Genomic DNA, 21,270 nt, shown 5'->3' with positions numbered 1-21,270 from the left:
ACATGACGTGTGTGACGCGGGGCTTGGTGCACACAGTGGGGCGATATGCAATCCCGAACGGACATTGATTCCAGTCGAACGACGACCCTGGGGTTATCATACAGTGATGAATGAATCTCGATTGATTACTACCTAGGTATTGTCGGTCTGAGAGGAATTTCAAGGCAGAGTAATACGGTCATTCCCATTTTCGTTGGCGTGGAGTGGCACATGCCTCCTCTCCATGCTACTTTAGCGCGCCGCTCAATTAAAGTGCTGATGTAGTCGCCATGGTGTGAGGACTGCCGCGATCGTGAAGTTGTTGAGCACGAACGATTTCTCTTTAAAGAATAGGAGCAATCATCCAAGGATGTAAATAATAAGATATCAAATCGCATCATCATATATCCCAAAATGCCATCTACCACCCATCTTATCCAACCTCCCAAAGAAAAGCACCCTCTAACTCCCCGTTGGGCTTTGACAAGAGAAACTCCTCACCGTGCCCTTCGAAAAACCCTCCGTCATGCCAATGATCGCTGCATACATGCCCAAACCGGCCGTGGCAAGCGCACAGATGAAATACAAGGAATCAAACGTATTTCGGAAAAGTTGCTTAGAGAATCCGCGCAAAATACGTCTGAGACCACCATCGACGCGTCGGGATTGGCCGGTGGCCGGGTCGAAGACCTCTTCGGGGAGGATGGCGTCGCGTTGGACGTTGTAGCCGACTTGCAGGATCGGCGGGAAGGTGTAGGAGAATTGGAGGATGAAGGCGGCGCCGACGAACTTGAGGATTGTTAATTCATACATAAGGCGAATTTTCTTTTCGGGCGAGAGGGGACTTACTGCTCCAAGCTGGCTGATTTGTGGGACGGCAGCGGCTATGACAAAGGCACAGGCCCAGTAAATCGGTACTGAATGCTGTTAGTATCAACTCGCCTTCATGTTTCTTGGTTATTGCAAACTTACCCATGAAGATCCAGGTGATCTTTCCTGTCCTGGTTTCGAGCGGCGGGAAGCGGAAGACATCACGGAGCACGGCCGCGTAGAAGACCTTGATACCGATGTTTCCGTACTGGAGGAATCGATATGTGAGTTGGGTGAATATTTTGCGACAGAATGACGGGTGAACGTACCAATAAAGCAGCGATCAATCCACTGATCAAGACGACGGCATTTCCGACGGTCTGCCATGCGTATGCAGCATTTGGGATACCCCTGTAGAGTCGATTAGTAAGATGAATGTGCATCTGTACATCTGCGAGGTAACGACTTACTGATATACAGGGTTGAAGGTGTATTGGCCTGCAAAAGAGAATCTCAATGTCAGCAAACGGATAATCCGAGGGTTTTGTCATTGCCGCATGAACTCATCACCAGCCTGCGGCCGAAGAGATTCTGACAAGTTGCCAGCAATCGTGGCCGGCTGCTCAAGTTGTCAAAGATCGTACCTTGGAATGAGTAGACCACAATTCCCATCGTGATATACACGACGAAAATGAAGACTTGCGCACAGATGAAACCCTTGTAGAAGTCCATTCTGCATTCGCAGTGTCAGCAGAATCCTAAAGACAAATTGAAAAGCAACGTTCACTTACGGTCGTCTCATCTCGGCCATCCTGGAAAAACATGAATGTCAGCAAAGGTCTAGTAGGGCATAGTATGACCATACTCACAGCTCGACAAATAACGTGGCTCCACCGTACGCATATACCGCATTCATCAGACCATTAATGCGATCCGTCACACCCGAGCCTTCTGGCCAGTAACTCGCAACTCGGATAGCCTCTCCGATAGCCACACCAGATTGGGCGGCTGCAGCTTCTTCATTAGGTCCATAGACAGGAATGACGACCATAGACATAATGATAACAAAAATGTTCAACCACACCGCCACATTGGCAAGGAAACCAAGGCGCTGGAGCGTCCGAATCTGGCCAAGTAAGAAGCCCAGCAGCATGAAAATGAGCTGAGCAACCACAAAGCAGAGAAATCCTTGCCGGTTCGCGCCTCGAGCCATTTGTGCCAACCCCTGTCCTTTACTAACGATGAGCAAGGTCACGTTGAGGAAGAATTGGCAGCTCTGGAGCACATTGATGAGCTGGCGTGCCCAATTTCCGTAGACACGGAATCCGAGATCTCCATAGTTGCGCAGAGGATATTTGGGCGAGTCGAGCCCGGTGAATTGCCACCAAAGCTGGAAACCTGAGTAGGCCGCGAAACCTGCGAAAACCACATATAAAGTGATGCCAGGTCCGAGACCCATCTGTGCTAGTGACCATGGGACAGAATAGGGCCCGAGAATATCGGTCGCGATGAGGTAGAAGATGGAGACCCATGTCGCGGTGCGCGCGGCACGGTTTGCATGTTCCCACTCGCTGGTGGTGACTCCGAAGCGCGAATCCGATTCGTTGTCGGCATTAGGCGACGAGGTGGATTTTTCGACAGCGTTTGTAGGCGCAGCGTCAATCGCCTGCTGCTGTTGCTTCTTTTTTTTCTCGGCGCGCGAAAATACTTCTTTGATCTGAGTGGTTGCTCCGACCGTTTCGAAGTGCTTTTCTTCCTCGCGCGCGCGCTCGGCCCAGAAATGGTACGCCTCGAACGTCACGCTCGTGTCGAGATAGATTGTGTTGTGACCATGGGTGTTGACAGCTCCGGCGGTGGAAGCTTTGCGTGAGGCGGAACCTGGCTCGTCGGCGACGGGAATGTTGGGCGGACCACCGAGGTTGCCGCCCGGATTTTGGGTGGCCATGTTGAGCTTTGATATCCCGAGCTCACAGTTCTGTAGAGGAAAAGGTTCTAGCGCATGTAAGACGTGGAAGTTTAGATCGCGATAAACGCAGTCGCTAGAAGTTGACGGCGTCAAAGATTATATCTTGAAGACGAAGTATGAATGATCTGATCTACATCTGGTTGGAAGGACATTCGGAGATAGCGCTGAGAAGGGATATGGGTGAAATGTTGTGCTCGCCCAGGTGTTCCTCCGAAAGGTAACATCACGCGGGCATCAATCACTTCCCATGCCACGCTTGCGCATGGATGGGAAGAAAGCGTAATCCGGGTGATAAGCCACCTTCTCGAATGTCTCCTTCGGTCCGATCATTCGTCGACGCATAGAAGGTGATCGGCGGTGCGGCACGCGAGGTGAGATATACTTTGGGCCTGATAATTCGTGGGACGATGATGTAATAATACCGCACCGGCCGGTGGAATCCTATCAGCGGGACAACCGAGCTGAATTATGACAGGCCGCGCAAGTTTGTCCCCGAATTGGTAATTAAGGCTCATAGTGGTATCCTAGCTGGACACGTTGCTACCTCGCCATGCTACCCTCCAACTGTTATTACGCTGTGAGTTCTCTAAATGGCAGGCGAGGAGTCTTGGTATCCGGAATCAAGCACGTCCGCCTGATGAAACCCGGGTATGCTATGCCTTCTCAAGCCTTTGCCAAGCACACCCTCGGCGCAAGCTTTGCCGACCGAAAGAACAGGTCGGCATTGCCCACCCCATTGTTAGATTCAACGGTGATTGTGGTTGCACTGTACTCAAATCTATATTGTGAAGGTATACTCGCATTGGTCCATATGTGATAGAGGTCTAGTGAATCGGATGGTGAGCTCTGATCGTTCAATTGAAACGAGCTAAGAATGCTCGACATCGCACATGTTCCGCATCATTTCTGAAGATGCAAAGTATCCTGCCAAGCTTAGCATAGACTAATGTAGTGCAATTCTAAGTCTATGATGAGTAAAATGAAGTGTTTACAGTCGGTGTTGTGAACGCGTATAGAACGTGCAGCATAGGGAAGCGGAATAATCTTGATGTGTAAAACCAGTCATCGGAGCGTCCCGTCCGATTTGGCCAATGCACACACCAACCGACCAGGACTCACTAGGGTTGGGTTTGGGGATAATAGAATGATGGCAAATATCGCCGCCAAACTGCTCCCGGACATCAAGCGACGTGGACACAGTGTACCCACTGATATGAGCAGTGGCACCCGTGAACAAGACTGGGGTCAGGGTTCGCCTTAGGCTGCAACCAACCTTCCGACAACATGCGATGGCGTCAGGGCTCGTGCAGCACTTAACAGCCTTGGGAAGATGGAACATGACTCCTCTGCAGAGAGCTAAAACAGACGGTGCTCGATCCGGAAGCAGAGGAATTATTAGTCGGCGCTCGCGGACTAGAATCCAGGCACTTGAATCATCCCATAATCAACACCTAATATTGTAGTCCGAGAGGACGGTCAAAACCTCAGCCTGCCTTCTCGACATCCCGACCACATCCCCATCATCCTTCCACCATCCCAGACTGAACAAATAACCCTCCAAGACTTCCGCTTCCAACTCCATCTCAGACCGTCTCCACGCATCCGGGGGCAGCATCGCGAGCAGCTCGGACCCCGCGACGAGGCTCGCCACGGCGGCGATACTGCTGGGGTTCTGCGGCAGCAGCTTCCGCATCGTCAGGAACGGAAACGACGCAAGCATGCACAGCGGGATCAGCCCGAGCAAGCCTTGTAGAATGCGCGTCGAAGTTTCGCTCTGCTTCAGGCACTCCTGAGGGATGGTGGTCGAGCCGAGGACTCTCGGCGTATCCGATGGGACGTCGTCGGTCCGGAGTGTGTTGAGGTATTGAGTCATCACGGTGCCCCAGAGATGCTCGACGGCGCTCTGGAGGCGGGCGGCGTTTTCGGTCCCGCTGAGTCGCGAGGCAGGGATGCCCCTGGTTCCGTAGACGAGGGCTGAGAAGAAGCCATCGAAGTTGGTGTGTTCGGTCGTGCTGGTGTTTTGAAGTTGCGTCATATTTGCAGCTTCAGCAATTCCCGCAAGCGGATCGGAAGCCATGCAAAAGGTACCATTGCGGCGACACGCGTCAAATATGTATACTACAGCCGTCTCCTTGTAGGGCAGTGGTCAGCGATTGGCGTCGATTCGCAGATCGGGAAGCGTGAAGGTGGCGTTCGTGACGAGCGATACAACATATGGCACACAGGCGAGGACAGTGACTTGATCCACAGCTTTGTCGATCATCCTCCCGAACGCGATAATATTCCTCGGAAACGTTGATGTTGTCGTGTTCACATCTTGAAAGGGGTTTCGGAAGAGATAACCAAAGTAGATGGTCCCACTGCTGTCGCCTCCATTGAGCGCGGGAGGGATGACGATGCTTCGGTCTCCGGATTTGTCGCTGTAACAAATGTGTTGCGAGCAGATCCCGCCTGGATGACAGTCTGTGAACTCGATGGCAATGGCAATCCGCTAGATGGCGACCGAACACGTCGATAGTATAATGAACACAGTGCTTGATCAACGCGACGGAGTCGTTCATATGACAAGTCGCTGAACCAATTTGTGTAGTAAGCAGCCCACCCTGGAATGCCGCTGGAGTTCATTTCCGTCTCTGTCTACATTGCGCTCGAAAACTTTACTTTTCATATCTGCTGCCTCAAGTCTTCATAAGTCGTTGACATCAGACTCACTTTTCTCACGTAGTCATGAAGCTCATTTTCCAACTCAGCAAAGCTCCGACGCTGCCTTGACACATCTGAAATTGTACTCGATGAGCGCAACCAACACGCATAGTTCACCGCTGCCACAATCCCGATCGCTGTTGCAGATCGGCAACGACGTGACAGGCGCAGTGGAATTTGCCGGAGTCTTCGCACAGAGACCATCAAAATAATATTGCGGATTTGCGTCATAGTCTAGCGGGGATGCGGAGGTGGTCCCTGGCACAGGAACATGGTAGCAACCTCCCGTGCAGCCGTTTGTCGATTTGCACGTTGGCACTTTGCCGAGCTCGACGGCTGGCTCGCAGGTGTTGAGGCCGGGCTTTGGCCTGCAGAAGGCGATATTGGTGCCCGAATTATCGCATAATTCTTGCGCGCCGCAGGTGATGGGTTTGTACGTATTGGTCGGCGGGACGTATTTGACGGTTGGGGCGATCACGGTGGTGGTCACGGTGGCCGTGCCGGCGAGCGAAGCGCAGATTGAGGATCTGCAGTTGGATGGGAGTTTCTTGAGAGCAGAGAAAGCGTTGTCTGGCGATATGGTAGTGGTAGGTTTGCTGGCCGAATTCTTGACCGTGGTGATGGTTATGGGACCATGGCGGGTGCTAAAGCTCGTGGGTCGAGAGCTCTTGTTGCCACCCGCCACGGCGCATGGAGTGACGGTTTTGATTGCCGTCGAGGTTACATACTCGAATTGTATTCCGGTAGAATACACTGACTGGGTATAGAGGCTCGCGCAGTAAGATCTGGCGGGTGCACATGTCGAGAGTGCTGAAGCCAACGGGACAACTTTGCCGGATGCGCATGATGTCGCGGGTAGCAGAGCAGCACTCGACGGTATCTGCTGCGTGGCCGATGGCAGTCCATTCAGCACAGGTGACAATAAGACACCCAATGCTGGGATTGTAGCATACGCTGTGCCAGACGCGCTGGCGAGAAGCACTGCGTACGTGAACCCGCGCATCGTGAAGACTCGAGCTTTGTCCAACAAACTTGGAGAAAAGTCATTCGTTGGACAATTCATCCTTTAAGAACATTCTTGCAGTTCGTATTTCGCTCCAATGTCGCTCAATGCATGCTGCATGTCAGCGCTATCTGAGGGGAACATGATCATCATGGTGATCTTGGATTCATCCTTCTGGTGGCGTCCCGGAACCCCTCTTGAGGCTGAAGAACATCTGCATGAATTGATCGTACTTTCGCATCAGCGCAAGATACAAATGAGGACCGACCGCGTTGTTACAACAACTCGACCGTCATGGCTAAGACCATATCTCATCATTCAGCCCGACTGTTCACGCCAATCATACCATAAAAGTAATATTTGAGAACGTTTCTCTCGAAACGTACATTGATTTAGGGGCCTGGAAATGTTGCACAAGAAGTGATGTCCCCGGCGGGTCGCCATGGACCAAAGGTGCTTTTGGCCAGTTTAGGGCAGACTTTTCGCCCGACGCCCATCAAATCTCGGCCCGCTTCGCCCAGAATCTTGATGGTTTGTCGGAATTGCCGGCGCACTACGGGTTCTTTTCAACAAGCCTCGGGCGGGCAGTTTACTATGACAACTAAGTGCATCTCGGATCTTTGTTCAGATCACCACCTACCCACGTGTCTAGTCACATTGTCAGAAGCTAAGTTGGAGCTTCGCTACATGATTGCCATAAAAGGTACAATTTTCTTCTCAAAGTGAACATCATCAATGCGTCTTTCTTGCCAGCTGTCAGGCCGCCCGAACATAGCCACGATGCCGGCAGAATTGCACCCCGCAAGCGTTCACACACTGCACGTACCACGGTAGCTGGCGTCGTGGAAGGCGGCATGAATGGCTCTATGATTTGGTCATGCTCCTGTTTTCCCGTAGGCCTAGCAAAGACAACATCGGCTTCGAATGATCACACTGCCTGCTCGAATTATTGTGCTGAAGCCTGGTCTGCGCGCTCGACGTGCAGGGTGCCCATCAACCTGAACAACAACACAGACCCTGGTAGTTTGTGATAGTTCCATTCCTGGCTATCTTTGTCGTATTCATCATTCGAACGCTCATTCGTATGTGTGATGGAGAACCCGGACGACCGAGACACACAAGATGATTTGAGCGATGGCTCGAGCTGTGAAGACCTTTGGGGGAATGAAGATGATCCTTACCTCTGTAATGTCTGCGCCAAGATCGACCTAGAATACCTATTTACAGAGGAAATAGAGCTTCAGGATGCCTATAGTCTTGGTCCTCTGCGGAATATCAAGCGAAAGGCTTCGACCTGTGTCCTGTGCGATGCTGTGGTCGAGTCGTTAAATGCGCGCTTGAGCTTTTATCCTTCCACTGCCAACGAATCACGGTTTAATCGTCAAGAATATGGGACGGGTGAAGTGATCTGTTGTTGGATGTATAGCAAAGTCTTCGTCGACAATAACGATGGAGCGAAAACGCTAAGGATATTCATTCCCACTTTGAGCTTCGACGAATGGGAGACCTCGATCGAAGATGGCGCACACGAATGTGAACTTCACGCCGGAACCATTCAACTCATGTCGAGCAGCGCTACTCCTTCAGGGATTCTGCCCAAATTCCATGGTCGACCAATGAGCATTCAGCCGGACATGGATCTCGGACGCGCTTGGATCGAGTCTTGCGAGTCATTGCATGGCTTGACATGTTGTGACCAGCGAGGTGAAGTCGAAAATCCATTTCTGTCAGAGCGACCGCAGCGCTTGCTGGTCATAGATACTGAAAGACGCTGTCTTGTCAAACTTCCCTCATCCGAAAAATACACGGCCCTGAGTTACCGTTGGCCGAAGAAACCTGGCTTGATAAATACCAGAGCCAAAGCTCAGATGATGAGTATCGACGGATATCTCAGCAGATCAAATGGTCTGAGCGATGTTGTCGATCAGGGAATCACGTTTACAGCCGGTCTTGGAGCAAGATACCTTTGGGTCGATGCTTTATGCATTCCACAAGACGATCATGACGTGAAATCTTCGATCATACAGCAGATGTGTGATATCTACGGTCGATCGGCATTCACATTAGTCATCGCGCCACATCTAGATGACATTTCAATCGAGGTTCCACAATCTGCAACTCTGAGAAGACAGAGGGTATGGACGGTCCACGGTATTGACGTCTCAGTGCCGAAACCTTATTTAGATTTTGTACTAAATCGTTCCTCGTGGTCCCGGCGTGGCTGGACATTTCAGGAGGGTTTGATGTCCCCACGAATATTCTACTTAACCAGTCACCAGATGTGGTTCCAATGTCCAGGTGGTGTGAGGTGTGAAGACACAATCTGCGAAGAGCTTGATCCCTCCGCCAGAATCACAACATGGTCCAATTTGAGTAACTCTAGGGCAGCATTTCCATCACTCACAAGCCCGCCATGTCGCTCAGACCTGAGGAGGGTCAAGTACGAGGACAGCGAGCAAGCTTTCGAAGTATATTCAGGCGTTGTTGAAGATTATGGTGACAAGGAGCTTACATTGCCATCCGAAATTCTGAACGCCTTCGATGGTGTGATGAAAGTCTTCCGGCACACGATGCAGACCCAATTCATATCAGGCTTGCCAGAGCAATGGTTTGATCGCGCATTGCTATGGTCACCTGGTAATCCTCACATACGAAGAGTGACCGAATGTCCGGGCAATCCATTTCCTTCCTGGTCCTGGTGTGGCTGGCACAAGGGAGGATCGGGTGGGCTTCAGATCTTCGATCACGGCTCGGTAGATCCTTTCTTCACGTGGCTCATTGCGTCCTCGGGGACTGCAGTTCCACGAGAGATTCGATGTGATCGAATACCGGAATTTGAGCGCCATTCTGCATCCAGATCGAGACTAGGTCTTGCCGCGCATGACCCGAAAGCGGCTGCGGGTTCAATGATACGCGTGAAAAGAAGCAACGTCCTGTTGGCATCGACTGCATGTGCTAAATTGTACATCCGTGGCGGTGAAACCGGACTGGGCACATTCGCACACACCGATCATCCCAACGCAATTTTGGTTTGCACAATCCGAGATGCGGTTGGAGATGCTGTCGGAAGAATAGAAGTTCCGAAGAGCTGGTACAAGTCTTTCGACACCGGCTTGAACGGTGTCGATTTCGTCTTGCTATCAGAACTTTTGATCGAGCCCTACAGAGCCATAGATCACTTGTCGGAGGAACTTCTGGAACACTCATTTGATGATGAGGAGGAGGATATTTGTCTATTGAACGTCATGGTGACTGAACCATGCTCGGAGACGACGGTCGGTCGAGTCGGTATCGGCTGGGTGTTCGAAGAGGCCTGGATAGCTGCGAGTCCGACTTCGTACTGGCTTCAACTTGAGTAAGAGAGGCTAGCATTCCTGGGATGTCGGAGAAATTTTAGTTTTGTGCATGGATGTTTTTGATACATTTTGGTATTGGAATACATTCAGAGATCGACGATGCACAAAATCATGAAACAGAATCACCATAAAAGAACTCGCAGAGCGCCGCTAAACACTGGTGGTGGTCTTGGTAATGCCCTTGACCTAGCCGACAAGGGTCTTGGTCAACTTGATCATGCAATACCTTACCAACGATAATCGTTTCTTATTCAAGGTTGCTATACATGCCGCCTCTCGGTAACAATCCCACGACACAGCTGTAGATGAATGATTTGATACAGTACGTGTGTCCATGGTGCTGCTTGAACTTTGCGTACAAGAATCGACTGAATCGGACGGGTGTAGGCCCTGAAGTACGGGCAAGACGAGGACAGGAATAAGTGGTGAGCAATTTTGTAAAGCAAGCGTTCAACGCAATTGAAAGATGCGAAGTGATTGGACAAGCGTATTATTATGTACTTGCCTACATGGATTGACGATATTGTGGCGTTGCTCCTGTTGAAGAATAGATCACAAGACGAATAAACATCGATTGATACGAGCCCGATTGTTGGTTCCCGGGGCACTTAAGAGCGTTTAATGATGACAACAGCTTCATCCGCTTCTTGGAAAAGGATCTTGGGCCCAGACAATTTTAATTGAAGGAGTGACTATAGGACAGACTATGATACGGCTCTCAAGCACAATGGCTCGACTCGTGGCCAGAGCTTTTATCCTCCCTTGGGTCTAATCTAGTGTAGTATAGCTAGATAATCTAGCAGTTGTTGGAGTCGCAGTCACCGCCAATGAAGCGGAAGGACTGGGCACCGGGCAGGTTGCTGAGGTTGAAGCAGGATGGGCCAGTGCAGGCGAGGCCACCCTGTTGGCAGTCGAGGATCTCGTTTTGGCAGCTACGTATTGTCAGCAACCCGGTCCTGTACGTTGAATGCGCAAGGTTGAACTTACTAGTTTTGGCACGGGCAGTTGGGGGTGGGGGAGAACACGAGGGAAACTTGAGCAAAGTTGAGGTCGTGGAACTTGATGGAGCGACGGCCGTTCTCGTTGAGGCAGCCGGGGTTGTCAACGGAGACAGATTCACCGCAGCCGTCGTTGCAAGAGTCGTCGTTGCAGAACTGGGCGTAGGTGGTGGCCTGGGCAACGCCGAAGAAGGCGGCAATGGCACCGAGGATGATGGTGGTCTTCATTCTGTTGTTGATCGTTAGAGAAGTCCTGCGTTGGAGCGGGGAGTAGACTCGCTTACTTGAAACTTGGTTTGGAAGGGAGTGGTAGAGAGGTGGAGAGGTGTTGTTGCTGCTTGGAAGGTTGATTGATGTGTTGTGGAGAATAACCACAGATCGGGTGCAGCTTGCGGCTTATATATCTTTGAATCTCTGTTGTTCGCTGTACTGAGATGTCATCGAGATGCGAATGTCCCGCACATCGTCTGTCCTCCCGTTACTCCATCAATGTTCATGAAACCGGCCCATGATCGTCCTTCAGATATTCACTCCTTAGTAGAGCAGAGACGCTAGATGCCGCTCTCCGGAACTATGCCCAATCGTGATGCGGACAGTACTGTATGAGCCCTTAGTGCGAGGAAATCGATCGCTTGTTCTGCAATGTTGACGTAATCTCGTGGATGGTTCAAGGTACACCTTTGCTCTCCGGACGGCCGAGAAGGACCGCATGGTGTATGAGGCTAATATCCAAGCGGAGAGACGGAAGCCAAATCTCACTCCTGGTGTCGAAGAGTCATGACTGTGGCATTGGAAGAATGTCGATCTTCTGTGGAGCTCCTGGCTGTCGATCATCAAACCTTCGTAGGGAAGCTGAAATCCACGCAGGTGAACTCACGTCACCAGATTGACTAATCGGCAAGAGCTCTTTCTGATGAGTAATCTTGGAATGCTTGCTCTGCACGCATCGACGATTGAAGGACAGCGAAGAGAGCGTGGAAATGGCCACCGAGGTCTGGAGACCACGTGCGGTCCTAGGTCGGCACACGAAGCAACCACAGCTGATATGCTTAACATGCTAGTTCGTCTTATCTGCGAGAAGGACAGCGCCTAAGCTTTTCGGATATTGGATATATGCGCTAATGCCTGTGGAAGGACAGGATGATGTCTCATCGGTACGTGAAGGCTCCCACCGTGCCAGGCCCCGGTCGCGAAATAGTCCTGTTTTATGTAATGTATGGGATAAAATCTGGGGCGTATGACGCTAAGCGCGATGATTGACGGCGGAAGGCCAGCACGTGGAAGGCTGAGATGCATAAATTTATCCTGGCGACTTTCATTATGACCGCGTGGCTTCACCTAAATTTGACACCACGCAGTCCTTCCGCACTAAATCCTCATTGATTGAAGGCCTTCATACGCGCCCTAAACACTAATTACTGCGGCTCGTCGATCATTTCGCTGTCCGATCGAAGGACGCTGAAGGGAAGCCAAAAGAAAGCTTGAGCCGGCTCGGCCGGAGCCGTGTGGTGAAGGACTCAAGCACGCTCGCTTCAGCTAGGTGAAGGACATCTGCAGGACTCCCAATTCGCGGCCGGCGTCATTGGCGAGCCATCGCACCTCTCTTTTCATGATGTATGTGAATATCAAAGATGATTCCCCGCAGCCTCTCTCGCAGGCTGTGCCGTTCTCCGAGCGCACGTCAGAAAGGACAGGCGCTGCGCAGTCCACGCGTCACGTTGTGCCCACCGAAGGACCTCTGGCTGTCGCATACATAGACTCGGATCCCTCGTGAAGCGGTTCAATCTGAAAGATCACCTCCCTCTCGGCATCCTCCCTCTCGACAAATCTCTCATCACGGCAACATGAAATTCACAACGGCAATCTCCCCGCTTCTGCTGGCTGGCGGCGCGGCGGCTACTATCCAGAACTTGACACTAAGCACATTCTGGCCGTTCGTGCAGGATCATGACTTATCTATGGTTTCTTGTAAGCACACACTCGATCTTTGAGCAGATGATTACCTGGTTGCTGACGATTTTGCCTAGACGTCTCACCCTGGTGCAAATTCTGCACAGATATTGCCCCAAAATTCGATGAGGCGGCGGCTAGCCTGGAGTCTGAGGGCATTCCCTTGATTCGGGTAGACTGCACGATGGAGGAGGATATCTGCGATGATGTGCCCATTTTCCCGACTTTGAGGATATTCCGCAAGGGAGAAGCCACAGTCTACCACGGAATTCGAACAGCAGAGGCCATCGTGAACACCATGCGCCGAAACACATTACCTCTCGTGACCGATCTATCATCGCCATCCGATCTAGACACCTTCCGAAAGCAGGACCGCGTTTCGGTAGTGGGATACTTCGACGACGCCACGCAGAGCGAGGCAAAGGCAAACTTCACCTCCCTCGCAGAAAAGGTCCGCAACAAGTACAGCTTCGCCACTACTTCGGATCCAAAGTTCGGCAAGCTCAATAATGTTCAAGCGCCAGCCATCGCCGCCTTCAAAAACTTCGATATCGACTCGAGCGTCGAGACTTTCAACAAACTTTTCACCCTTGAGCACATGGAGCAATGGTTGGAAAACAACACTGCTCCATTCATCTCGGAATACGGACTCGACATTGGTCTCAGCTCTTTGAAGGTTTGTGTCCATTAGATGTATTATCAGCACCGACAGTTCTGACCGTTATTATAGCTTCGAGAGACCTACACGGCCTACCTCTATGCCAGCACCCGAGAAGAACGCGAGCGCCTGAAGCAAGAAATCGCACCGGTCGCATCAAAATTCAAAGGTCGCATCCTGTTCGTCACCATCGACCCAGAAGACAAGAGCCCGGTGGCCAAAAGCCCGAAAGACTTCGGCTTCACACCAGGCGTATGGCCCGCGTTGGGAGTGACAGACCCCGAGACCAAGGAGTACACCTTCGCATTCCCTAAGCAAGGCTCATATGAAGCACTGTCTTCGAGCGATGCCGAGACATTCCTCCAGAGCGTGCTTGATGGCTCGGCGGAGAAGATCACCAAAGAGGCTAAAGGTCAGCAGGAAGGGCTGCAGAGCTTCTGGGGCGAGCAAGCGAAGTTGGGCAAGCGAGGGGGCAAATAATAAGTAAATTCCAAGTACGATAATGCATTGAAATTTCGGGCACTCCATTTCAACCTCGACGTATGATTTCGAGACAAGCTTGCAGACACTCGGCTCGCGATCGCATGTTGTTCTGTCACTGTAGCAATTTCGACGGCTTCTCATACCCCCTCACAACAGAGCATGGTCAAACGGGATGAAACGCCATGGGACAGCCCAGGTCGGCGCCTTATCCAAGTTCGTGGACGGGAGCTTCGGTATGGAGGTGACCGATCTAAGGCCCTCCGTTGCCGATAGTTATCACCTTCGCATTAGACTGCTTTACGGGTCACGGGGAAAGGGAATAGGTGAATTCGTATATTCTACAAACATCAAGTCGCTGTCTGGGGGACACCTTGATTTTGAGGATGTATGCCGGAGACGCCCAAGGCCCTGACTTCAGGTTGGGAAGCTCTCTTGGATCAATTTTTTGGAATCGGATAAGATCTTCCACTGCGACAAAGCGCACCATGAGATGACCAGCGCCATACAATGATGATCTACGCATCCCTGCAGCCAGAGCCGTTCATAACAGTGCTTTAAAGTGGTAGCGTAATTCCCTGCGCCTTTCCGAATAGAGGCAACGCCTGTTCAGCACCACGTATTAATTTCATGCATCTGTTGGGACTCTAACGTTTCTTTCCACTGAGGTGGTGTATGGCTTACCTTATTCACAAGAGGAACCATGGCCTGCGTCTGGTTTACGAACGTTGGACTCAGCAGCGTCTGAATCTGCGGCATAACGGCTTGCGTCGCTCCCACAAATCCCGGGTCCAGGAATGAAGATACCAGAGGCACCATGGACTGGAGGTTCTTGATGAAGGTAGAGTCGAGCGAGGAAGTCAGAAGCGGAAGCAACGTCTGGACTTGCTTGACAATATTAGGATCGAAAGAGGACGTAAGGAGTGGGATGAGGTTCTGAAACTGTTTCATGAACGTCGGGTCGAGAAGGGAGGTCAGGAGCGGGAGGAGGGATTGAAGTTGCTTAACAAACGTTGGGTCAAGGAAGGAGTTGACCAGAGGGAGGGTGGTGAGCAGCTGCTTGGGGAGGTTGGGATCCAAGAAAGAGGTCAGCTGAGGGAGGAGTGCTTGCAGCTGCTTGATGAAGTTCGCGTCGAGCAAGGTGGTCAGCTGTGGGAGGAGAGTCTGCAACTGCTTGACGAACGTCGGGTCAAGAAGGCCCAGTACTGCAGGGAGAACCTTTTGGATCTGGCCTACGACGTTGGCGTTCAGCAGGTTCGTAAGCAACTGGATGAGGGCAATTATTTGAGTCACGACCTCCTTCTGCAAGAGCAAGGCGCCGCCGTCGATGATGACATCGAGGTTGACTAGGTTTGCCACATTGAGAAGGGTGTCGAGCTTGTTGAGCAGGTTGTTGATATGATCGATGTTGTCGCCTGTCAGAAGCTTGTTGAGAGCGGTAGCGAGCTTGACGACCTCGGTGAGGTCCGTCGTCGGGTTACCGGAGAGAAGTTGGCGTGGGTGAAGAGGTTCTGGGGGAGCGAATGTGGGTGTAGCGAGGGTCGAACTGATGAATAGGGCGCTGAGAAGGCTGGAGGGCTTCATTTTGAATATGCTGAAGACTGTTGATGACCCAAGAAAACACGGTTCAATCCAGGAGACGGCAAGCATGAGTTTATATATCTTATGTAGTCTTCGACCTTTACAGTCAGCACATGTCTCAACTCTCAACGAGCAGTGCTGCAGCCAGGCCTGACACCATGGTGACGAGTAGCGAGCCCATGGCAAGATTATCGTATCATATGTCGAGCCATTGCATGTCAAACCGTCGCATATTGAAGCTCAGATGTTCGGCTCCAGTCGTGTATGGAACTGTCGTCTCCATATGGCGGCTTTAGCATGCGTGCAGGGATCTTGCGGGGTAGCCACGAGGCGGCCAATTGCGATGCGGCTGATCGACCAAAAGTGCCGGGAGGCAGCTAATCCTGGTATATCTCTGTTCGATGAGTGGCTCCTTTTGTTGCCCAGGCGCTGTCGATTATCCTGGACTGCAGGCAGGCGTTCTGGCTTAGCTTGGCATGCACATCATATATCGGGCACTAATCCTCTCAGGAAATCGTAGCGATCTCGTCGCATCAGTGCACGAGGATGGCGCGAGCATTGCATGAGCACGAGCAGAAGCGAGTCTCGATCTTCCAAGTGGCATGAGGAATGACCTCACGATCTTTGGCGCCTCGGAACTCTATTCGAGCCACGTCTAGCCCATCACGGAGCAGACCGACGTAAATAGAGAGATTTCATGACAAATGCAGACTCTTCTCCGAGAGGCCAAGCGTGGATAAATCTCGGAAAGACTCTCCGTGTATTTGGCTGGCCGCTTACATGCGTCCACCTGGGCAGGGGTCGATAGGATTGAGCCACCGTATCGAGGTATCGCCAGATCAGTCGCCATCAATAGCCCCAGCCAGAAGGCGCGAGTAGTCTCGCCATGTTTCTCCTGGTCATCGTGCCCGGCATGGTGCAGCGCGCAATCCTTGTAATGGGAGCCAAGGCAATTTCGGACTCATGGACTTCCGGTGATTCATACTAGTTCTGGCAGTGGAATCCAGCCTAGTCCATCGAGACCGACTCGGAGAAGTCCGGCTATGTGAGGTGCTACTAAGATTTGCGAGTCGATTCGATGCCCTGTGCGGAAGCTTCTTATACCCACAGGAGGACATGAGCTGTATCTTCAAGTACATTCTGGAACCTGGCGCGTCTTGCAGATCGACAGGATTCAGTTATCATATCGGCTCAAGCCTGGTGATCGTAGACCTTGATCATCTTAAGGTGCGTAGCTTGAGTAGTTCACGGACAAAACTCTGCGAAAGGCATCCAAAGCCAAGTTCGACTGCTCTGATTGAGTCGCTGCGAAAGCAGTCATGCGGGTTATAGCCGTGCTACCCAGAAGACAGAATGACGGTGGGAGTTTGTTCATCACCGATCACTCCATACCCTCCATCAGACTGACTTTATCAAGGATCATGCTCCGCATGCCGACCCATTCTCTGAGGTACTCCCATTCTTCTCCATCCTCTTCGCCTCTTCGGCTCGCATCTTTGAATCCCCAAGCCAGTGCAATTTTGTCAATGGCAGCCCGCTCATCCTCTCGCACCCAACGCTCCCAGAGAGGTATACCTTGTGCCCAGGTGACACGCTCCATCTGGTCATTGCTTGTGGTGACTGTGATATATCCGAGAGTCCCCACGGTCCCGAGATAGGTCATGAAGCCTGCGAATGCCATGTTTGTAGCACTCACTTGAGACAATGCAGGTGAAAGGGCGCCAATTTGGTTGCATACGGCCCACAGGGCGAAAGGCAACACCCCTGTCGCTGCGAGTGGAAGTCCAGCATCTCGCACAATTTTCGAGTTGCGGTAAGACGTGGTCGAGTAGGTCGTTTCCACGACATCAATTGCCAGAGCGAGATCGTGCGCGGCGATTGCGCCTTTCAAAGCAGCAGCCGCAGTACCGGGAGGAACAGCGGCGGATGGATTCTTGATCGCGACAGAGGAAGCTGCTCGGTATGAGACTGCGCCGTCACGGGTCTGTCTTGGTACGGACTTGTGCGCATACAGGTTGAAGATGTCCGGAAGACTAGAAGGCTTCTGAAGCAGGCATTGAAGATTGACGTAGGCGTTGAGTATGTTGGTTGTGATATACACATTTGGATGGCGGAGAATCTGCTCAGCGCTGGAACTGATTGTGTTCAACACGAGGGCCTTTGAGATCAGAGTGGTCGTCTGTCGCGCATTGACACTGCCGAGCAGCGCCGATGTTGCTGACTGTTGTGGAGTTTGTGTGCGCGACGTCGAATGATCACTGCATTTATCGTTCTCTATCCTTTCTACGAGTGCTTGCAGTTGTTCAAGTACATAAAGTACTCGCTGTTCTGAGGGCAGCTTGCCGTCTTCAGGTCGAAGAGCCGATGCGCTGAGCTCGTTGGCTCGCATGTGCAGTTGTTGGAGGTCCAACGTGGTCGACGATGATGGAGCAGACCTATGTGCAGTCTTCCCGCTCTTCGACACTGATGATGATGCATACCGTCGCTGCTGGACGAATTGAAGCCGAATTGGTGAGGTATTCGCGCTGGAGCTCAGTGTGCGACGCTGCATGGTCCATTGCGAAAGTGGTCGAGAGCGTGCTGTCTCGATGCTTCGGAGCCAGACTTGGCATTCCCGACACGTGAATGCCCTTCTCATCTCCATGGCGTTGACGATGTTTTGAATGTCGATGTCGGATCACGCAAGTCGGACCAATGTGATGATAGATCTTTGGAAGAAGGTGCAGCATTTGGATGCTCCTGCTGATTAAGACGAGGGTTCAGCCGGAGTAAGGCCCGCAGGTACCTGGGTACCTGCCGAGACCCAGAATCAGCGCCCGATGCAAAGTGACGCAGCGCCAGCTGCCCGCTCGTTCGCTCGTCGCAGCGCAAGGCTTCGACTTCAACATTACCCTGTTGGATCCCAAAGATGTTATACAAAAGTGTGTTTGTCGCCTGAGCCAAGCAAATGACAATACGCCGTCATTAAGATAAACCAACCTACGCGGCGCATGAACATCGATTGCTTCACCTGAACCTCTCACGAATCACGACAAGTCATAGTCAGGCCGGACTCAACTCTTAATCATACAAGATGCCTCCTCCTCCACCGCCGCCGCCGCCGCCGTTTCCGGCCATGGCTGGAGGTAAGATCTTCTGGCTGATTCGACTACACCGATGCTGAGATATGGACAGGACCTCCCCCTCCACCACCTCCGCCGGGCGGATTTGGAGCCACCAAACCACCCGCAGCGGCCACGAAAGGAAGAGTGAGTGAGAAATACCACAGACATTGACTTTACGGCAGACATATCGTGCTGTGGAATAAGATACTCACACCGACGACAGGGAGCCCTGCTCAGCGATATCAGCAAGGGAGCGCGACTGAAGAAGGTCACGCAGGTCAATGACCGCTCAGCACCGATAATCGACAAATCAAATACTTCGTCATCTGGGCCACCGGCCGGGGGAGCACCTCCCGTTCCTGGTCTCAGGCCTCCAGGTACTGGCAATCGTGCTCGAGCCAACAGCGATCGAACGAATGCGGCAGATTCAGTCTCGGGTGGGATGGACGCTGCACCGCAGCTCGGGGGGCTCTTTGCAGGAGGCATGCCACGACTAAAAAAGAGCACGGGAGGGGTGAACATGTACGACTCAGATCCGGAGACCGCGTCGAGAAAGGCTGCCACGAATAGCAGCCCTGTGGCTCCTCCGCCTCGGCCAGGGGTAGCACCACCTCCGCGACCACCTCCGTCTGGCGCCCCCGGCCTACCACCATCAGTAGCAGGACTGAGGAATAATCTAAGATCTGTGAGCGCAGGATCTGCTCCAGATATTCCAGCGAAGCCTTCAAAGCCACCACCGCCGATCGGAAAGAAACCACCACTTCCTCCTCCAACAGGCCGTAAACCTTCTGGCGCATTGGCACCCGCAGGACCATCACCACCACGACCATCCTCAAGCAATGCACCGCCGTCCGCACCTCCGCCGCCACCATTTCCAGTCCGAGCTCCATCCGCACATGTTGGGCAGCCCATGTCAGCCGCGCCACCGCCTCCGCCTCCTCCTCCACCTCCCAGTGGACCTCCACCATCAGCCGCAGCCCTTGCGGCTCGGAATGCCTTTGGTTCAGCGCGAAATGGAAGTCCTGCAGTAGCCCCTCCACCTCCTCCACCTCCTCCGCCCTCTTCAACTACACATTGGCAGGCGCCGCCACCGCCACCCATGGCAGCCAATTCTGCTTCGGCACCGCCACCACCCTCATTACCACCACCAAAGATCAGCACGTCTAGCGGTACACCTACTGCAAGCAGCATCAATCTGGCAGGCAATCCAGCTTTGCAGTCGTTATCAGCCACACCCAATCGGAGCCGAGCAAGTAGTAATGCGGCTTTGACGAGAGGCAACAGTGGGAGACCTGTGGTCATCAATGATAGTAGATGGAAGTTCCAGACTGACGATCAGTTACCGAAGCCGAGGGAGTTCGTAGGCGGACGCAAGCTATATCGCGCAGGTCGGATCAGCACTGTGCCTCTGGACCTAACAGCATACGAATAGAACGTTCTCACAAGCAATCGCATTACCTACGAATACAAATATCATGAAACTTCAACGCTTGCATTCCACTACCTGACCTTCAGCTTGCACGGATGGACAAATTCCGCGCATGTGTAGGCCGTTCGAGTCGCGCATCCACCTGAGATCATCACTATCGCTACAACAAATTGTGGCAAGTTCAGACAGGCTCAGGTCGATCACCCCCAGCAAATGCCAGTCCAGGGCCGAACCCAATGTTATTTATCCGATCGGTCTTGACCCGTTCCCTTTCTCATTCCCATAGAATTGGGACACCGCCCATGTACTCGGATGGCGCGCAAGTATTTTTGCGACAATTTGATTGCAGCCTGCGGAATGGGCGTGGAATAAATCGTTTCTACCTGGTGGTGTGTACTGCGCAATCGCGGCGAGCCAGCAGTTTGCCAAATTTGAAGGATACTATCGAGCCAGGTGTGGTCTTGCTTGTAGTTTGACTTGTCGAAGCTGGACTCTTCATTGCTGACAAGTCCGCAAATTTTGAACCAAATACAATTTGTACGTAACGCATCATAAATGAACACCCTCATCTTCATCATCGTCCGCGCCTAGCTGAGCCTCCAGTTGTCGGCGTAGCTCTTCATCGTTGAGTCGCCCACTTGACTGTCGCGGCTGCTCTCCATTCGCTTCCTGCGCATGGCCATTGACACCATTCGGAACCACATCGCCTGCACTCCCTTCCGTGTTGGTCGTATGACCACCCATCCATACTTGACCTCTGGACTCGACTTCGCTTCTGCAAAGGCCGACTCTCTCCTCCATACGTTTGATGACTTCGTCATTCTCCCGGATGGCATCGCGGCAGACGACGTCGCCCTCTTCCGCGAAGGGCTGCATCTGAACGTTGGACGTCAGCAGATGTGTGATGCTGTTTTGCAATTCTGCGGCTTTTGTGTAGATGTTCTCCAGCGGAAGGTCCTTGATCGCTAGGGCGAAGGCTTCGGACGTGATCGAATGTCCCACGGCTGCCATCTTGACAATTTATTGATTGGCAGCACAAAAGCACTTTAGGTTTGAAGTGAGGATGCTGCATCAGATTTGGCTAAATCGCAGGTGTGTATTTAATCTATTCTGGCGTGGAAGCTTTGTAATCGATGTGATCACGCAGCCCTGCCTGCTTCAAGTGTCCCGCGTGTGAGGATGCAGAAGCACTCCAGGGCTGTCTATGTAGGCACGATGCGATGACGACATGCTCAAAGCTGCTCAATGATTCA

At 52.2% G+C, this 21,270-nt stretch overlaps 10 protein-coding genes across 10 annotated transcripts; 3 read left to right on the top strand and 7 right to left on the bottom strand.

Moving 5' to 3' along the window:
- Window positions 1-116: 116 nt before the first annotated feature.
- K489DRAFT_331241 (uncharacterized protein) lies at window positions 117-3,082 on the bottom strand. The gene is made up of 8 exons (XM_033602135.1): window positions 1,659-3,082; window positions 1,581-1,601; window positions 1,434-1,522; window positions 1,260-1,287; window positions 1,119-1,200; window positions 952-1,057; window positions 829-896; window positions 117-768 (listed from the first exon to the last, which is right to left on the bottom strand). Exons 1-8 carry the CDS (start codon window positions 2,732-2,734, stop codon window positions 442-444), a joined length of 1,797 nt encoding a protein of 598 aa, XP_033462843.1. The 5' UTR covers window positions 2,735-3,082; the 3' UTR covers window positions 117-441.
- Window positions 3,083-3,938: 856 nt separating this feature from the next.
- On the bottom strand, window positions 3,939-5,308 carry K489DRAFT_376190 (uncharacterized protein). Its single transcript, XM_033603864.1, has one exon. The coding sequence runs from the start codon at window positions 4,830-4,832 to the stop codon at window positions 4,200-4,202; it is 633 nt and encodes a 210-aa protein (XP_033462842.1). The 5' UTR covers window positions 4,833-5,308; the 3' UTR covers window positions 3,939-4,199.
- Window positions 5,309-5,501: 193 nt separating this feature from the next.
- On the bottom strand, window positions 5,502-6,461 carry K489DRAFT_406629 (uncharacterized protein; the record flags this gene model as incomplete). Its single annotated transcript, XM_033607276.1, has 1 exon — window positions 5,502-6,461. One exon carries the CDS (start codon window positions 6,459-6,461, stop codon window positions 5,502-5,504), a length of 960 nt encoding a protein of 319 aa, XP_033462841.1.
- Window positions 6,462-7,364: 903 nt separating this feature from the next.
- Window positions 7,365-10,093, top strand: K489DRAFT_349864 (HET-domain-containing protein). Its single transcript, XM_033602411.1, has one exon. The coding sequence runs from the start codon at window positions 7,553-7,555 to the stop codon at window positions 9,818-9,820; it is 2,268 nt and encodes a 755-aa protein (XP_033462840.1). The 5' UTR covers window positions 7,365-7,552; the 3' UTR covers window positions 9,821-10,093.
- A 520-nt stretch (window positions 10,094-10,613) lies between these two features.
- On the bottom strand, window positions 10,614-11,043 carry K489DRAFT_313654 (uncharacterized protein; the record flags this gene model as incomplete). Its single annotated transcript, XM_033600956.1, has 2 exons — window positions 10,614-10,749; window positions 10,805-11,043. 2 exons carry the CDS (start codon window positions 11,041-11,043, stop codon window positions 10,614-10,616), a joined length of 375 nt encoding a protein of 124 aa, XP_033462839.1.
- Window positions 11,044-12,163: 1,120 nt separating this feature from the next.
- Window positions 12,164-14,131, top strand: K489DRAFT_428273 (uncharacterized protein). The gene is made up of 3 exons (XM_033608327.1): window positions 12,164-12,783; window positions 12,843-13,441; window positions 13,496-14,131. The coding sequence occupies exons 1-3, from the start codon at window positions 12,660-12,662 to the stop codon at window positions 13,901-13,903; spliced, it is 1,131 nt and encodes a 376-aa protein (XP_033462838.1). The 5' UTR covers window positions 12,164-12,659; the 3' UTR covers window positions 13,904-14,131.
- Window positions 14,132-14,253: 122 nt separating this feature from the next.
- K489DRAFT_98806 (uncharacterized protein) lies at window positions 14,254-15,968 on the bottom strand. Its single transcript, XM_033609108.1, has 2 exons — window positions 14,588-15,968; window positions 14,254-14,508 (listed from the first exon to the last, which is right to left on the bottom strand). Exons 1-2 carry the CDS (start codon window positions 15,551-15,553, stop codon window positions 14,461-14,463), a joined length of 1,014 nt encoding a protein of 337 aa, XP_033462837.1. The 5' UTR covers window positions 15,554-15,968; the 3' UTR covers window positions 14,254-14,460.
- An 897-nt stretch (window positions 15,969-16,865) lies between these two features.
- Window positions 16,866-17,873, bottom strand: K489DRAFT_313600 (uncharacterized protein; the record flags this gene model as incomplete). Its single annotated transcript, XM_033600948.1, has 1 exon — window positions 16,866-17,873. The coding sequence occupies one exon, from the start codon at window positions 17,871-17,873 to the stop codon at window positions 16,866-16,868; it is 1,008 nt and encodes a 335-aa protein (XP_033462836.1).
- Window positions 17,874-18,557: 684 nt separating this feature from the next.
- K489DRAFT_386395 (uncharacterized protein) lies at window positions 18,558-20,020 on the top strand (the record flags this gene model as incomplete). Its single annotated transcript, XM_033606218.1, has 3 exons — window positions 18,558-18,609; window positions 18,659-18,732; window positions 18,812-20,020. The coding sequence occupies 3 exons, from the start codon at window positions 18,558-18,560 to the stop codon at window positions 20,018-20,020; spliced, it is 1,335 nt and encodes a 444-aa protein (XP_033462835.1).
- A 546-nt stretch (window positions 20,021-20,566) lies between these two features.
- K489DRAFT_312439 (uncharacterized protein) lies at window positions 20,567-21,028 on the bottom strand (the record flags this gene model as incomplete). The annotated part of the gene is made up of 1 exon (XM_033600863.1): window positions 20,567-21,028. The coding sequence occupies one exon, from the start codon at window positions 21,026-21,028 to the stop codon at window positions 20,567-20,569; it is 462 nt and encodes a 153-aa protein (XP_033462834.1).
- Window positions 21,029-21,270: the final 242 nt, after the last annotated feature.

The sequence above is a fragment of the Dissoconium aciculare genome, assembly GCF_010015565.1.
Source record: "Dissoconium aciculare CBS 342.82 unplaced genomic scaffold K489scaffold_2, whole genome shotgun sequence".
In the NCBI taxonomy this organism is placed as follows: Eukaryota; Fungi; Ascomycota; class Dothideomycetes; order Mycosphaerellales; family Dissoconiaceae; genus Dissoconium; species Dissoconium aciculare.
This window is presented reverse-complemented; position numbering and strand designations above follow the sequence as displayed.